At 34.2% G+C, this 18,344-nt stretch overlaps 1 protein-coding gene across 7 annotated transcripts in view; it reads left to right on the top strand.

The window, feature by feature from the left end:
• Positions 1-18,344, top strand: part of JMJD1C (jumonji domain containing 1C) — a 323,117-nt gene that overhangs the window by 229,763 nt on the left and 75,010 nt on the right. For 5 of the 7 annotated variants that reach the window (XM_047762759.1, XM_047762757.1, XM_047762755.1 and 2 more), the window contains exon 3: positions 10,667-10,780. Coding sequence is in view for 4 of the 7 variants with exons in the window: in XM_047762757.1 (XP_047618713.1) it covers positions 10,667-10,780 (114 nt within the window). In the remaining 3 variants the exon portion in view is untranslated. Of the gene's footprint in view, positions 1-6,068; positions 6,675-10,666; positions 10,781-18,344 lie in introns of those variants that run through there. The other 2 variants (XM_047762761.1, XM_047762760.1) reach the window with 1 other exon arrangement.

The following is an 18,344-nucleotide window of genomic DNA, read 5'->3' as shown; positions in this document are numbered from 1 at the left end:
GGGAACTTCCATATGCTGCACCTTTGGCTCTTAAAAAAAAAAAAAAACTATTTTATGTTGAATTTTTTTTGTAATCCTGCTTATTTCTTCTGATAGGTGACATGTAAGTAAAGCATATTTAAAAATAAACATTTATATATGTTCAACCTCTTTTCCTTGGTAGTGTATGATTTTGTACTTTCCTCTAGACTGGTTTCATTTTCCTTCATTTTAAGTTCAAAGTTTAAAGTTTTATTCAGCAGATGGCATAACACTTTGCTCTTTGCCACCTCATTCATATCAACAAGCATGAAAACAATATAGTTCTTTTACCCTCTCTTACAATGTAAAAATCATTCATTCAGCTATGAATTAGGAAATCCAGTTTCTATCCCAGGGCTTCTACAAACAAGTATTTTGACAAAAAATGTCACGTAATCTCTCTGAATGTCCATTTCTCATGTAAAAATGAGATCATTAACCTCTAAATTTATGTTTCTATTTTTTTAACAACTTGTTTTCTTTTATTAAATTTGTTCATTCGCATTTTACCCCCTCTGATTTGAAAATCCATCTTTACACTATATTCCTATACTTATTACATGATGCTATTTTGGGGGCTTTTTAAACTGTGTATTGATTACTATTTATTTATGCTCCAGTTTCATACTATTGTATTAATTAGAGTACTGAAATATCTGTTAGGGCTGGTTCCCTATCATTGATTTTTCTTTTCTTTCTTTCTAGACTTTTCTGATTATATTTGCTTTTCCATTAGTTTAGTTTGTTTAACATTTCCAAATCTTATTTTTATCAAAGTTATGTTAAAGTTATAGAATAATTTATAGAAACATTACATATTATTGATAGAGCTTAAAAGGAAAAAATATGTAATATTCAGAATATTATAATATGAGCAAGGGAACAAAAATAAATCATCAAGCATGATCACTATATTAATGAATTTTGAGTTAACTACTTCTGAAGCTGTAGTGATAATATTTTTAGTGGTTTTAACAGAAGTGTGAATGACTTAGGAAAGAAAATTAAACATTTAATTATACTCATGTTGGCTTTATGTGGTGACTGAATATAAATACAACTATGTCCTAGTAACAATATAAAATACAAGTTTGAATAAGATGTAAATATAATTTTAAAAATACCATTTGGAATTACTTATTTGTGGAAAGAGAAATTGATTATCTCAATGGCTCACACCTGTTGTAGAGAAAGAAAAGTACAGTCAGCCCTACCTATTTGTAGTTTCACATCTGAGGATTCAATCAACCATGGATTAAAAATTTCAGAGAAAGAAAATTCCCAAAAGCAAAACTTGGAGCCTCCTTACACCAGGCAACTATTTACATGGTATTACATTGTATTAGGTATTAAAAATAATCTAGAGATTATTTAAAGTATATGGGAGGATGTGTATAAGTTATATGCAAATATTATGCTATTTTATATGAAGGACTTGAGCCTTCATGGATTTTGATAGCTCTTGGACCTTGGAACCAATCCCTCGAAGACAATGAGGAATGACTCTAAGTGAAACATCATAGTATTGGGAGGAATAAGGACTCTGTGATCATGGAGATTCTGAAAGAGAATCTTAAGATAGGATAAACCAATAAAACTACTTAAGTGTTAGAGTATGTGCTCTATTAGTACTAAGAAAGACTAGAAAGAAAAAAATAAAAGAACACTGAATTCAGCCATAATGCTTATTGCAGCACAGGCTATTTGCATAGGGTTTTTATGTTCTCAACAGTGATTTTTTTTTTCCTAGTCAACTACATGTCATAAACACATATGACACGATATTTGCAAAGGTAAAAATCGGACACATTCTCTTTCACTCTTTTTTCTCTTATGACTGGGGCAATTATCAAGAATATAGTGACGAAAAGAGGGAAAAGTATACTATTTCTAGACATGCTGTACATATTGCTTGACTGAATGTCCTGCGGGCTTAAGGGAGGGAAGAGAGTTTAAAAATCAAGATTAGGTCCATATTATCTGGAAATCCTTTTGAAATTTCAGGGACTCTTGAAGGTGCAAAATTGCTACACAACCTTTGCAGTGCCTGAAAGAGCTGCATAGATTCATTAATGTGAAGAAGTTAATCATTTGAGTGTTACCAAGATGCGGGAGTTGTGCTTTTGAGTATGTATGTTCATAGATTTATAGGACAATAGGGAATATTAAATTTTTCTGAATCTAGTCAGCCTTCAAATAAGGCCATATCAACTTGAAATTCTCTTTTAACTATACTATTATTGCTCTTTTCTTCCTATCCTTATGTCTAAAAAAAATACTTAAAATGCTAAGGCACTGAAACTTAGAATTTTTTTGGTAAAATCTACATACTTAGAGAAATCCATTTGTTTCTTTAGGCATCTGTATAAAGATGAGGGATTTGTTTATTTTATGGCACTAGATAAATGGAACTAAAATGGTAATTTTAACTCTTATTTTCATGTTTCACTATTCTACAATTATTGGAAGGAACAGATTTTCTTCAGATAGCCATACAATATTGCCTTCCTTTTAGCCTCTGTTTACTTTCTCACCTCTGTTGATTTATTCAGCTTGTAACCTAGAAACCATCTAAAAAGGAAGGAAGTCAGAGATGTGTATTTCTGTGCAGTAACTGGAGTAGTTTCCCCTTCCTCTAGCTTGGTTTAGCTGCCAGAAAAGACCTTTTACCCCAGCTCTCCACCTCAACCAGAAAAAAAAGAAAGAAAAAAAAAAGCAACTCTTCAGCTTTCTTCTGTAATTCATTAAGCAAGATATAAACCATAAAAGCAACCAATTTAAAGGACTAAAATGCTACTGTCCTCAAATTGGTGCTTTTTGTTGTTTAAAAGGTGATAACTAATATCATCCCACATAAGCTGTAAGAATAGGAAAGAGTTAAAGGAGACTTGATGGAAAAGTTGAGCAACTTATGCTTGCTACCAAGTGGTTTCTCTGTATTATTACTTGACTATTTTTGTTTATGTTAGAAATTTGCCAACGTATCAGACCAAATTCACATTCACATATTTATAAAAATATTTTTCAAGGAGTTCCTTCTGTGGCACAATGGGTTAAGAAGCTGACTGCAGCAGCTGGGGTCGCTGTGGAGGTGTGGGTTCAATCCTGGACTGACACAGAGAATTCAAGGGTCTGGCATTGTCACACTTGTGGCTTAGGTTGAAGCTGTGGCTCATATTCTGTCTCTGGCCTGGGAACTTCTATAAGCTTACAGGTATGGCCATAAAATTAAAAAAAAAAAAAAAAAGGTGGGGGAAAAAAATTGGGAGTTCCCATCGTGGAGGAGCAGAAGTAAATCAGTGGAAGTGAATCCAACTAAGAACCATGAGGTTGTGGGTTTGATCTCTGGCCTTGCTTAGTGGGTTAAGGATCCAGCATTGCAATGAGCTGTGGTGTGTGCTTCAAGACGTGGCTCGGATCTGGCATTGCTGTGGATGTGGTATAGGCTGGCATCTGTCGCTCAGATTCAACCCCTAGCCTGGGAACTTTTATATGCTGTGGGTGTGGCCCTTAAAAGCAAGAAAAAAAAAATTATCAAGCCTAGTTTAAATATTTTTTAAAATTATGGTTTTCAGGTTGTTGTACCTGTGTACCCTTTATTTACATTAAGAATCAACTATAGGATTTCCTATGTGACTCATTGGGTTAAGGATTTGGCATTGTCACTGCAGTGGCTCAGGTTGCTGCTGCTGCTGTGGTGTGGGTTCAGTCTCTGGGTCTAGGAACTTCCACATGCCTTGGGTGGGGGGGGCGGGGAAGAAGTGACTATATAGTATTTCTTTATAGTAATAGAGAAGCATCTAATTTTTTTAAGGACCACACTTGCAACATATGGAAGTTCCCAGGCTAGGTAGGGGTCGAATTAGAGCTACAGTTGCCGGCCTACGCCACAGCCACTTCAACTCAGGATCCGATAGGAGTCTGCAACCTACACCACAGCTTACAGCAACGCCAGATCCTTAACCCACTGAGCGAGGCCAGGGATCAAAGCCTCATGAATCCTGGTTGGGTTCCTTAACCGCTGAGCCAGGAAGGGAACTCCAGGAAACATCTAACTTTTAATTCAGCCTTATTGTAGTGTGAAATATAAGTAAGTTATTTTTCAGTATTGATGTTAATTACTTTGACTTTGTAAAAATTATTGAATCCTATTTCACTAGCAATATGTAAGTATTGTGGCAGTTGGTTTGTTAGCGAAGTATAGTTCTTTATGCTTTTTGATTCTGTAGGGGACTAATAGTGCTTGAGGAACAAAGACAACTGTTTTTCAGTTAATAACATATATAGTCAATGTGAGTTTATGTGAGATTGTAAGATGAATCTTGGTAAATATTTAACTCATTTGTAGTGTACGATAACTTGTAGAAATACAGTGAGACATACATTTGTTTTTTCTTTTCACGGCCACACCTGAAGCACATGGAAGTTCCTGTTCTAGGATCCTTAACCCACTGAGTGAGGCCAGGGATTGAACCCACATCCTCACAGAGACACTGTTGGGTTCTTAATCTGTTGAACCACAACAGGAATTCCCAGTAACATGTATTTAAAATTTGATAATTTATAAGTAATGAAGCATTTGTTATTGCTTTGTTGTTTGGGGCTCAGAATAAGGCTGTCATATTTATCTAGTGTGTTTTTTTGGTAACTTTTATTAATTTGAATTCTTTTAATACCATATATGTTTTTATATTTGTACCTTAAGTTATTAATTATGAATGAATTTTTGGTATGCTGTATGTGATTTAATAGTCACTTGACTCATTATTAAAAATTCTCATTCTAAAGTTGTATTTTACTACCGTCAATGTTCTAAAGCTGTATTTTACTAGCATTCTTAGAATAATCATTACCCCTCTCTTTCATCCTTAAAACAAAAAAGGATTGGTTGAGATTTTTATAAGTGTAAGTCCATAATAGCCTAAATTTAAAATGTCTTGTTTTCTGTGAAATGGAACATATTTCTGGAATAGATATAAAGGAACAGGAGGCTGGTCATTGAAAGTTTTTCTCTTAACATGGTTTGATAAATTGGTTATGTGTGTGGTATTAAAAAATCAGTATGAATTTTTAGACTTATTGAAAGTGAGATCCCTTCAATGGAACAAATTTATAATAAAAGACCATTCACAAAAATATGTGAATATTTTCTCACACTTGCAGGTATCTGACATTCATTTTTCATGTTCAGTGTGTATATTATACGTGCAGCCCATATCTCAATTCAGACTAATATTTCAGGTGCTCGGGAGCCATGTGTGGCTTTTATAGGTTTTTATAACTGAACTGTGTAAATAGGTCTGTTAAAATTTCTTTATTTAAGTATAGTCAATTTATAATGTGTTAATTTCTACTGCACAGCACAATGATTCAGTTTTATATATATATATTTTAAAATATTCTTTTTTGTTATAGTTTATCATAGGATATTGAGTATATTTTCCTATGCTCTGCAGTAGGACCTTGTTGTTTATCCATTCTCTGTATAATAGTTTACATCTGCCAGATTGTTTTTATAAAGAATGAAAATGTTTCAGGAATATTTTTCAATCTGCCAGTAAATAAATATTACCAGTTTGTTTTTCCTTTGAGTAAAGTGTCAGATTGCTGATTATATCATTTGATTTTACTTATATTTTTATTCCAAAAATGCTTTAGACTTTTTTCCCTGCCTTTTAAAAAGTATATTTCTAAGGAGAAATGACTAAACTCTAAAATTCTATACTTGGCAGCACACTGAAAGTATTTTTGATGGTTTAACATTATACTTTATTTTTGAGAACTCAAGAGATACGTACTTTGTTTTCTGTACTTTCTCACCTTGGTAAATCTGGAAAGCAAAAACTTTGTATTTGCATTTGCTTTATGAAGGAGACAGTAAACTTGAGCTCTCAGTCTCGCCACTAGTCTGTCTTTGTCTGTTGTTAAAATTATGAGCCAGTCTCTATGGCGCAGCCAAATGAGTAATCACCAGTAATGTGACTCGTGCTGGAAGTGACTCCATCAGCACCTGTGACGGAGGATTAGTTACAGTTTACAGAGCACCGCCTCTTCCCTTCTCTCAGTGTGCCCTAAGCCAAGTAGTCGGTCTCATTTGGGTGTCTGCACTGTTGGAAGCTACTGCAGTGTGTTTCCACACAGACGGAGTACAGTGGGAAAAGGCTTTCTCTAGCTGATGGATGGCTGTTCTCTCTATTTGGAGTATCTTACTGGTTATGTAAGCGACCTCGAGAGAAATTATCCTGACCCAGATCGGAGGATGCAGTAGTGCTTCAGCTGCAGGATTTCTTAGTCGTTAACACTACCGCGCTGATGACAAAGAGCGAGTTGTAATCCTCATCACTGCCGGGACCAAGCCAGAGCAGACAGAAAATCGTCATTTGCTTGTCGGAGACTTGTTAGGTTACAGCCTCTGCTACGTTCTGTGGTCTTGGCTTTTCTTACTCTACAATGACGCCGCCGAAAGTGAGCTCAGAAATGCTTGATTTGAGAGCCATTTGCCTGTGATTTTTGAAGACTTAAGGAAGTGTTTAGGTTAGATTAAAAAATACTGCTCAAGAACAAAATGGAAATGTCAGCTATACTTCTTGACCTTTAAAGCCTTGTCGTGGATATCTGAGATTTAAAGATACTTTAAAATTCTCAAGAACAAAGTACGGTTTGTATTTTTCTGCTTCCCTTTTCTTTTGTCTTAATTTACATTTGGTTTTGCTTCTCAGCCTTAGAATTAAGGTCACTGTCTTTTATAGATCCAGCCTTAGCGTTCTTATTTTAAGACTTTTAAACTATTTCATTTGTTTAGAAAGAGATTATTGTGTCTGTAGTAATTTCATAACACTGTAACGATTAAATTAAAAACTAGAACTCAGTTGTTTAAAGTATTATAGCAGAAATATTTTAGATTAGAATTTTAGAATATAATGTTTTAAGGGAAGTATGGGTATTTGTTTTGTGAGGCTTTTTGTGTGTGGTGTATTCTTGTCCCCACCCCCAACTTGTTTTCTAACAGTATCGTGTTTTTCAATAGACCTGCTTGGGTGGGAATTTGGACTTTGTTCTTTCTAGTCACTCTAGTTTTTTTTTTTTTTTTCTTTTTAGACTAAACCTTGACTTCTGAAATGTATCCTAGTTTTCTGCTTTAGTATTTTTCTTTAGTGAGATTTGTATCAGATTTTTGTAGTTAATGAGCCTGATTGTTTTTTTTTTTTAACTTGGAAAAGGAATTGTTAAATGTTAACCGAAGGTTGTTAGAAAACTCACACTGCAGACATAAACTGTGAATTTTCAGTTAAATGTTAAATGGTGAGCTTTAACATGGTTTGTTTGAGCAGCTGAGTTTTGTTTGAGAACTGTAGCTGATTTATTTAAAAAATGTTTTTTCGAGGAGGGCTCATCTGTTCGCCTCTTCCTCATGTGAATGGAATGTGGTGCAGCATGGAGCCCCAAACAGGATACAGTTGTTCTAAGCATTCTTCCTATAGCGTGGTAGGCCTACTAGAAATGCAGGCCCTCAACTAAGTATTTATTTTGGCTTTATACTATTTATAAAGTACAGTTAACAGGAAGGGCCGTGAAAGAACTCAATCCATTAATAAAATTAAGAAAGTGTTTTGTTCCATCTATGAATATTCAATTTTTAATTAGTAATTTTAATCTGGATTTTCAGAGGCTTTTTTTCAGCATTGGAATAATAGTCTTTTTGTGATTAAGGCCATATTCTGCTGTGACTTTCATCAGATGGTAGCTCATAGCTTCCCCTTAGGCTGTGGAAGTTCCTCATAGAATGGTGTATCTTTAGTCTTGAATTACTTAGCTATGCATGAGTTCTAGTTTCTTTACATTCCAGTGCACCTAGACCCATGAAATATTTACTACAGATTCATCATAAAAGCTGTGGAATCCATTTGCTTTTATTTAAATATCTTTTTTATTTTTAAGCTAATAATGTCTGAAATGGATATATTTGACTTGGATACAAAAATTAATAATGGTCACATCATTGATTTGCTAGTTTAAAGAATCAGAATGTATTTTAACTTTTATTTTTAAATGTTGTCATGTTTATTTTTTCCATAAAGTAATAAGTCACATATATTTAGGGTTTTTTATTTTAATATATATTGAAACATTTCTTTATCAAGTACTCAAAGTTTATCAGTACTCGGTGGGGACATAGTTGTGTTTTAAATATAATTGCACATTTTAAAATTTACAAGTCGTGGCTCTCTTTGCTATTTAAGAAGCATGGTACAGTTTTGACCTCCATTTGTACATGATTGATTATAAGTATTCATGTATCTGAAATAGACCATTATGTAGTTTATAGTTTTTTAACATTTCTGATAGCTAAATTCAACCAATGACTTTCAATTAGATATCTTAAAATGAGAATTTCTTTTTACTTTAGCTTAGAAACGAAACCTCCTTTTTTCCCCTAACTCGGTCATTTAAATTATGATAAATTGGCCTGTTGAAATTTACCCTTAGAACTCTGACCTACCTTAAAAAGCAGTGTTCTGAGAGATTCTCTTCACAAGAATGTTTTTCATATTATAAAATGACTAGGTCTCATAGGAAATGCAAACCACCTGTATTATTTGCGTAAGAAAGAGGCTTTCAGACTGGAGAGGTTTACTTTTTTTTCAAATTCTACTTAATTGAATTGTATCTTTAGTGCTTAGATAATACCTTTTGTGGACCTTTTTGTTAACCTTCACAAGTTGACCTTACTTGGTACTGTATAAAAAGAAATGGAGCATTTGATAAAGTTCAGGGATTAAAATTTCTCTTGAGAAGTGTTTCCAGTGTTCTTTCGTTTACTAAAAACTAAACAAAGATATAATATGAAAATGTTACGTATTTCACCTAACACATACTGGTAGACTTTTTAAAGTCTAAATGAAATAAATGCTCTTGGATTTCTTATAGACTACAGTCACTTGTTAGGTAAAATGGAATAGCATTTTATGAAATGATAATTCAAGGAATTTATTCTTACATGGGAACAGTAGCTAGAGATAGCTAAATAATCAGGAAGTGTCTGTTTTGAAAATATAATTTCTTGCTCAAATAAAAATACTTTTGATACATATGTTGTACTTAAAAAGTTAGCACTAGGACACGGGAGGGAGGATCTTATTGTGATTAGATTTTCTAATTGTAAATAATGAAAATATATGGAGACGTAAGAAAGATTTTTGATGTTACACGTATCATAGAAGGATATATGTAAGTTCATAGTGTGGATAGTGTAGAAATAAGGCCTGTTTAAAATGCTTATTTATTCTCCTGTGTTTTTTATCTTTTTCAAAACACTCCTCAGTGACTCCTCAATCGAAGTGAAAGCTTTAAAAATAATTTCTTAGAGAAAATAACTCCTTAAGAGCAACTCTGACTAAAGATCTTGAAAAGTTTTTCCCAAGAGTGTTTATTAGTTGTGATTAGCAAGATGTTAGATTTCTTTAAGACATAAATAAAAGAACGAGAAATACAGTGGCTTTGGATCTCCTGGGGGTTTTTACTGTCTGTGCTGAAAGCTTTGGTTTGCATCCAAATGGTCACATAAGTTGCTTGTAGCAAGAAAGATTTCCCTGTGTGATATAGGTAATTTAGAAACTGAGTTGCTTGTTTATTTCATTTTCAAACTTAGATTCTTTTGTAGTTAAGCCACTATGTGTTTTTAACTTAGTAGAATATTGTTTACATTTTTAAGTTATAAAATAGCACTGTGGGTATAATATACTTGGTTTTTATTCATGCTGTTTCTCCTTCAAAAGTGAGTGCGGTAGTCATATATGCATACATATCCTCTTCCTCTTGCTTCTTCCTCCTTCCTCTTCCTTTCTTGCCTCCCTCACTCCCACCCCCACCCCAAGATATGAGTAAATTCCTTTATGTAAAAGTTGTGTCGTCTTTAAAATAATCGAATGACCATGTATTGGATCCTCCCTCCATGTTCTGTCCCCCCCAGCCCCAGTTTTACTTTGTTTTATTTTTTAGTGGTGAAGATCTGGTGAAACTTTACTGAAAGGTGGTTTTTGTGTAATACCTCTTCCCTCCTTTTCCTGCACCCTTCCCCCATACTGCTCTTACTGAAGCAGCTGGATTTTTATTTGTGCTTGGGGCCAGTGCAGGGGCGGGGGTGAGTAGTACATGGGGTGGAGTTAGAAGACCAGATGCATCCTGATCATTTAAAATCCTTCTTGATGTGAATGAGCTAGGAAAAAAAGCAGTACAGATAAATCATAACTACTCTTTTGTAAAGAATAATACTTATAATTTTTTTAAAGAATTGGAGTAATGTGCTCTCTTACTCAGATTACTTATTTAGAAACAATTTTTCTTTTAATTAGCATAAGTTTTTATGCAAATGTATATTAAAAAAAATAAACTGAGGCCTATTAATACCCTAAAATTTTTTCATACCATCCTTTAAAATTACATCATTACTTTTCAATAAATGGGAAATATTGTATGGATAAAAGCATCACTTTAGATTATAATATGAAAACTAGAATTAATTGGTCTCCTAAAGCCATTATGATAATGACTGTAATACATTGTATTTATATATATACACACGCCTTCACATTTTGAGAATGAAACCCAGAGAAGTAACCATTAGAATTTTTTTTTATCTTAACAGACTTTCAAACCTCTGGTTGAAAAAAGTATACCCAGTACAATCACTGCGGTAGAATTCCTTGTAGATAAACAACTGGATTTTTTAACTGAAGATAGTGCCTTCCAGCCCTACCAGGTAAGAAAGTTTAAGTTGCTTTTAAAAATTAATGATTTATTAAACTTCACTGATACTCAGATACTCTTTTGAATATTCAGTTCTAGCTAACCATCAAGGTATATAAGGAATCCAATACATTTGGTAAATTTTAATTATAGGATAAATGATTCATTTATCTGATCAATAAATATACACTGAGACCTTACTATGAACCAGGCACCATCCTGTCAGTGAGAATGCACAAGTGAGCAAATAAAAGTCCCTGCCATTCTAAATGAAGTTCATTGTTAGAAAATAACTGGTTAGATAGTAGTATAAATTATCTTTGTCTCCAGCTCTAAAGATTAAGAATTGGGTAAATTAATGTAATTAAATGAGATTAGTGTTTACTATACACATACATATCAGTTTAGCATAATAGTAATTCGTTTTCTTTTTAAGTGGAAATTCTCCTTTAATTGTCATTTATTGAATTGTTTGGTTTCTGAATTTTAGATTCCAGTTATTACACCTTAAATACAAGTACACTTAATTGGAAAAACATTTTCCTGGTAGGTTTTTAGATTTAAATCATATGGAGAAACTCATCAAAAGCAGTAAGCCAAATTTTTTTTTAAAAATCTCTAGTTAAGTTCTGTTAGTTTTTTCAGGGTAGGAGTAAAAATGCATGTAAGTTTGTTTTCTTTGTATATTTGGATTTAGATTGAATTAAATCAGTACATTTTATAGGTTCCTTTTTACTTAAATATTTATGATATTGTAATAATTGTGTTGAGGGAACTAGTTCCACTTTTTTTTAATGCAGCTGGAAGTCAGTATTCCTGTTTCATTTCAGAATAGCTACTGTTTTTCAAAAATAAAATGTAGCGGCATGATTTCCATGGAAAGAACAAGAGCTTGAGTTATTAATGAGCAGTGGTTTGTTGTGTGTGAAGTTATAATACTTAGGAAATTAGTAGTTTTGTGCCTCTTTTATTAAATCTACCAAAAAGAGAAGATAGTTCCCTTAGTTAAATGTTACTTCCTATTTTGAAATCATATAGATAATGCTTTTGTCTTTTCACATTACTTTTCATAGTTCATTAAATGGCCTCATTTTTGTGTTGTCAGTTTTTGCCTGAAATCATATAGATAATGCTTTTGTCTTTTCACATTACTTTTCATAGTTCATTAAATGGCCTCATTTTTGTGTTGTCAGTTTTTGCTCTTAGATTACAATATTTATAGCTAAAAGTTAAATTAAGTTCCAGTTTAATATTGGAAGTAATAGAGCTCTCCCCTCAATTTTATTTTGTTTTGGTTTTAGTTGTGATGCCATTTAGCTTGTTGTAGGCCTAACTATAATTTCCTTTCTGACCATCTTTTAGTGGGAATTAAACTAGATGAGTCTAGGTAAAAAAATCAAAGGTGATCTTCCAAATGAGTATTTTAATTCTCTGATTGAAGTTACAGAGCTTGGATTTGACTTTGAGAACTGAAATCATTATGTAGAAATTACTTTTAAAAATAAACTCTTCTTCCAGGTGGCCTAAAACTCTATAGCATGTTTATTAAAATTATAATGATTGAAAGAATGCAGTAACATTTTAAAAGGTTTTTTTCCCACACATTTTTAAACTGTTTTAGATTCTGATAATTTTTTATTTGTTGAAAATAAATGCACAAGAGCTAAAGAGCTGAAGTCTTAATTGATTTGATCATTTGTATGATTGTCTTTGTTAGCTCTTTATATTTTCCCTGTTAGTGTAGGTAAGTTGACCTCATGCCTAGAAGGATGCTATATTTTCCTGAGGTGATGTGATTTATTTGAGTTTTTAACCATTTGTGTTTCACAAAATAATGTAAATTTTTAGATCTAGGAAATCAGAAGGAATTACACTAAGAACATTTGGCTTAGGATCCAGCATACCTTAATTCTAGAGTTTCTTAGAAGTTTCTGAAGTAATGGTATTTAGTAGTTTTTTTATGTATCTTAATTTTTATGTTTAGTATTAAAAATTTTAGGTTAAAAATGTAAAAATATTTTCCCCAGTATGTAAATTAGGTACCTACTGTAATATTTTGAATGAAAACTTACTCCAGAGACCAATGATGGCTCAGTCTAGGTTTTCAAATTTATTTATTTGAATTTGTCAAATATACACATATTCTAGGTAAAAGAAATGATTTTAGACTTCATATAATTAGAGTGGCTTTATCCCAGAATGCCTTTCTCTAACCAGTTGTCCAAATGGTACATTAAATTCCTTGGCATGTTAAACATGGCAGCTGTTCCTGGCATAGACTTTTGTAAATAGTGCTTTGACATATCTTAACCTTAGGGTAACCTTATGTAAGTCAAAAGGAGTTTGAGAGAAATGGAACAAGTTTTTATTATTTTTTTTATTTTTTATTTTTGTCTTTTTGCTATTTCTTGGGCCGCTCCTGCGGCATACGGAGGTTCCCAGGCTAGGGGTCGAATTGGAGCTGTAGCCACCAGCCTACGCCAGAGCCACAGTAACTCGGGATCTGAGCCACGTCTGTGACCTACACCACAGCTCATGGCAATGCTGGATCCCCAACCAACTGAGCAAGGCCAGGGATCGAACCCACAACCTCATGGTTCCTAGTCAGATTCGTTAACCACTGTGCCACGACGGGAACTCCAGAACAAGTTTTTTAAATGGTCTCTGTATTTTTCCTCATTTCTTAAATTTCATGAAGCACTTTCTTCTGAATCTGGGTGTTATTTATCCTTTGTAGACTTCTTAAGTGGGATGAGGAGGAGTCTTCTCTGGAAATAACCTTTGTGTATAGAGTGATGAAGACACATAAGTTTTGATTTAAAAATTGCATAAAATGATGCTACACTGTGAATCTGATTAAATCATTTTATAGTGGGAATTCCCATTCACTGTCTTTCTCCTTGAGTTCTCAGCATTTTATTCTATAGTAGTATGCTCCCTTTAGTTTAATTTTATAGTTGTACAGCCCTATTTTTTAATATATCAGAATAACATATGCTAGGAGATTAGGAAACAAATGACTCAGAATTAATACAGATCCTTTCACTTTTTAGGTCACTGGTTTGAATCCTCCACTTATCTCTTTGAATGACTTCATTCTATTGAATATGAAATGGCATGTATTAAAAGTTAGTTGATTTGGTCATTTTTTTAAGTGACATGTAGTTGGTCAATCAGTACACAAGATTAGTTTTCAATATTTTAGAAAGTAAGTTGAATGAAGAGAGAGCAAAGCAACATCTTATAGACAATATAATGAATACATATTAATTACATTGCTGAAGCAGCATAACATGGTATTGTTAATTCTGTTTTTTCCTTCCTTTTGCACACAAATGAGTTTCTGCTTCCTCCTTTTAGATTTCCTGATCATGCTTGGCTGCAGTTAACTTTCTTTGAAGTAAAGGGGGAAGGGAAAAAGAGAGGAAGTAGGAGGGAACTCTGTAGGTTCTTTCAGTTGGCTAGGAAAAAGAAGGAAAAAACAAATTATTGGTTCTTAAGGTGCTTTTATAGTTTTAGGGTTTTTTAAACTACTATAATTTCTGTGGTATGGTTGCTTTACTTTGGAGGGTGATTTCAGAAGCTTTAAAAAACTTTTGCACTGAAATTTGAAGTTTTGATCAAATTCATGTAAAAATTTTGATAATGAAATACGAACATTGAAATTTTAGCGTGACTTTGAAATCATATTGTCGTGGATTTTGGCTTCTGGCCATACACACACCTGCAGTTTTCAGGTTGGTTGCTTCAGAGAGGATATAGAAGAGATTATTTCTTACCTGAAAGTTGTGCATGACTCATGTCAATTAATCTAGGTTGGTTTGACTTGTTAGATCACTATTTTCTAGGGAATCACAATCCTCTTTGCTTTTAAATGTAATATGGGGCTGACACAAAGGGCACTAGCTTAAAACCAGTAAGAGATTTGAAGCCTTCAGAATGTACTTGTTCAAAATTATGCCCTATGTATATCTTATTGTATATTAAAATTCATTGAAGTAATGAAGTATTTTCCCGAGAATAAGATAGGATGATTAAATTTGAAGTCTTGGTCATTATAATTTGCTAAAAGTTCAGAGCTTAAAGACTTAATACTTCAGCTTTTGTCGTTACAGAATATAGCCATTTTGTCATTACAGAATATAGCCATGGAACTACTTGACTAAATACCAGATATTGTACTATTGTGCTGTGATTTGCTGATTGAAGGGAATGGGTGGAGCTTATCTGAGTGTTTTCTTAGTTCCTGGACTAAAGATTGATTAAAGACTTGAACAGAGAAAGGTCTTAACATTATTTAGTTAATGAAAATGTCTGAACTAGGTCACATCTGTTTATTGTTTCTATAGTCCTTCAGTGAGAAAATTGTTTTCCAGTCGAAGTCCATTTTGAACTATAGTTTTTCCATCTTTGATTATATAAATTCATTGTCTGCAGTTTCAGAATATCCCTAAGTTAGTTAGATGCTCAACACATCTGGTTTACTAAAAATAGCTTGAATGATTGCCCGGGATAAGTTACCAGTAGTGTAGGGAGTGGAGTATAGCAGAGATAGGGTTAGGGTTAGGGGTTTTTTCTTTCTAAATTTGTTTGTCTGTTTGTTTTGTCTTTTTGCTATTTCTTGGGCCACTCCCGCGGCATATGGAGGTTCCCAGGCCAGGGGTCAAATCGGAGCTGTAGCTGTCAGCCTAGCCAGAGCCACAGCAACTTGGGATCTGAGCCGTGGCTGTGACCTACACCACAGCTCACGGCAATGCCGGATCGTTAACCCACTGAACAAGGGCAGGGATCTAACCTGCAACCTCATGGTTCCTAGTCAGATTCATTAACCACTGCGCCATGATAGGAACTCCTAAATTTTTGTTATTAATGTTTAGAGTTGCTTCACAACCAGGATGAGGTGAATTTGAGTGAGGTGAAATTTAGCCCCCAGTTAACCTAGGTGAACAATTAACTGATTGTTTGAAGGTTACCAGTCAAATGTTGTATTTTGTTGAACTAAGTATTTGACATAAGTGAGCTACTGACAAAGGTTTGAAAATCTTGTTGGTAGTAATTTAGCTTATAAACAGATTCATTCCCCAGAGGACTGTGATGCTATTGCTAATAGCTGAGAGAAGGAAGTATACAGAACCTCATTGTTAATATTGCTTTGGTGTGTAGAGAAGACAATTTTTTCTAGCTTTTCTTTATTTTCATTTAAATTTGTAGTATAGGTACATCACTTTAGAGCATTTTTAAACTGTATCATTCCTATAGAGGAAATGGGAATTTGACATTGTACAGGATTTACATGGTTATATAAATGTTTTTGTCCTAGAATTCCTCTCGGATTTGTTCTCATTCTAGTATCAAATGACTGGAAGCATATCTCTTAGAATATGGTAATAAAGTGTACCCATACTCCCACCCTCAGAAATGAAAACATCTGCTCTTGAGTTGAGGAGAGAGACAGCCCCTGAAGGAAGGGCCTAGAGCTCTTAGTATTCCACTTACTGTTAACTCACTTGATATTTTTTTTCTCATAAAGTAGTCTTTAAATGGAAATTTTAGGCTTAGATTCTACTTCCCTTTAAAATTTTTTAGTATCTGGCCTTAGAAACATCTCAACTGTCTTCATTCATTTAACAGTTATTTAAATTATGTGGTTTTCCTCTTCATAGCATCCTGCTTAGGTACTTGATGGTTTTTTAAAAATTGATAAAAGTGTAAGCTATTGTCCTTATTTTTTTTCAAGGAGTTTATAATCCATGGTAATTACTTAGATATTTATCTGTTAATCTATTTATTTATCTATTTATTTATGCCACTCTGTGGCATATGAAGTTCCCATGCCAGGGATCAGATTTGAGCCACAGTTGTGACCTACACCAGCTTTGGCAACACCAGATCCTTAACCACTGTGCCAGGCCGGGGATTGAACCTTTTTTCCAGTGCTGCAGAGATGCCACCAATCCCATTGCGCCATAGCTGGAACTCCTAGTTTGTTTTTTTTTTTTAACAGATTTCCTAGAAATAGACTTGATTTAAGGAGTCAAAGGGAGTTCCCTGGTGGCTCAGTGTGTTAAGATCTGGTGTTGTCACTGCTGTGATTTAGATCACTGCTGTGGTGCCATTTAGATTCCTCACCCTAGAACTTGCAGATGCCTTGAGCTTGGCCAGAAAGGGAGTCAGGGGCAAAAATGCATAGTAAAGACTTCAGGAATTCTAAGAAAGAAGTCAGCAGAGATTGAAAATAGTTGAGAGAAGTCTCATGAAGAAAGTAAAACTTGGGAGTGCCCCAATGGATGGTGGCCACTCTGCAGCACTAATACACGGATTTGATCCCCAGCTCAGCACAGTGGGTTAAAGGATCCGGTGTTATCACCGCTGCGGGGTAGGTTGCAACTGTGGCTTAGATCTGATCCATAGCCTGAGATCCATATGCCATGGGACAGCCAAAAAAATTGGGGGTGGGGTGAGGAGAAAGTAAAGCTTGAATGGGAGTCATTTGAATAGAGATGGAAGTAAAAGATAGGAAGAGTAAGCAGACTTTTGGCAGAAAGGACAAACAGTGTGATTAATGATGAGGTAGATCTAGGGGACAGCACAATATCAGTCTAGCTAAAGAAGAGAGTTTGATTTTGAATAGTAGACATTGTACCAGAGAAAGAAATATTATTGGGTCAGATAAAAGAAGAACAGGATTGGTACATACATTTACTAAGTGGCTTTTATCTTGTAGGCCCTGTGAGTCATTGGAACTCTGAAGCACGAGAATATCAAAAACAAAATTTTCTGCATTAACAGTGACATCTGGTTATTGTAATATAGCAGAAGCAGATGATTGATTGGATCTTCACTAGTGTCTTGAAGAATCAGTCTAGCTATAAATTTTGTGTTGTTTTTTGTTTGTTTGTTTTTTGTCTTTTTGCCTTTTCTAGGGCCACTCCCACAGCATATGGAGATTGCCAGGCTAAGGGTCTAATTAGAGCGATAGCCGCCGGCCTACGCCAGAGCCACAGCAACATGACATCAGAGCCCGAGCCGCGTCTGCAGTCTACACCACAGCTCATGGCAATGCCAGATCCTTAACCCACCGAGCAAGGCCAAGGATCGAACCCGAAACCTCATGGTTCCTAGTCAGATTCATTAACCACTGAGCCACGACGGGAACTCCCTAGCTATAAATTTTGAAGCCAGTTCATACAGTTATAGTTTCAAATCCTAGCATTGCCATTTCTTAGCTACGTGACATTGCAGTGGTCTAAAACATTTTAAATAAATGGTTTCCTCTCTTTAAGATAAATATAATATATACCTCAGAATTGTTAGAAATATTAAGTGAATGATACATTTAAGTGCTTAGTACTATATGAAAGCTGCTCAGTAGAGTTGCTGTTTGGACATACTCTAATTTTCCTGTTTGTAGATGGTGTCTCAAACTTTTCTGGTAAATACTTGAAACTTTCTCTTCCTACCATATGCAATCATTGGACATTTCTCTGCCATCCTCTGTACCTCTTTTTTTGTTGTTTGCCTGTTTGTTTGTTTTGTTTTTGCTTTTTAGGGCCCCACCCATGACACATAGAGGTTCC

The sequence above is a fragment of the Phacochoerus africanus genome, chromosome 15 (assembly GCF_016906955.1).
Source record: "Phacochoerus africanus isolate WHEZ1 chromosome 15, ROS_Pafr_v1, whole genome shotgun sequence".
Taxonomy (NCBI): Eukaryota; Metazoa; Chordata; class Mammalia; order Artiodactyla; family Suidae; genus Phacochoerus; species Phacochoerus africanus.
This window is presented reverse-complemented; position numbering and strand designations above follow the sequence as displayed.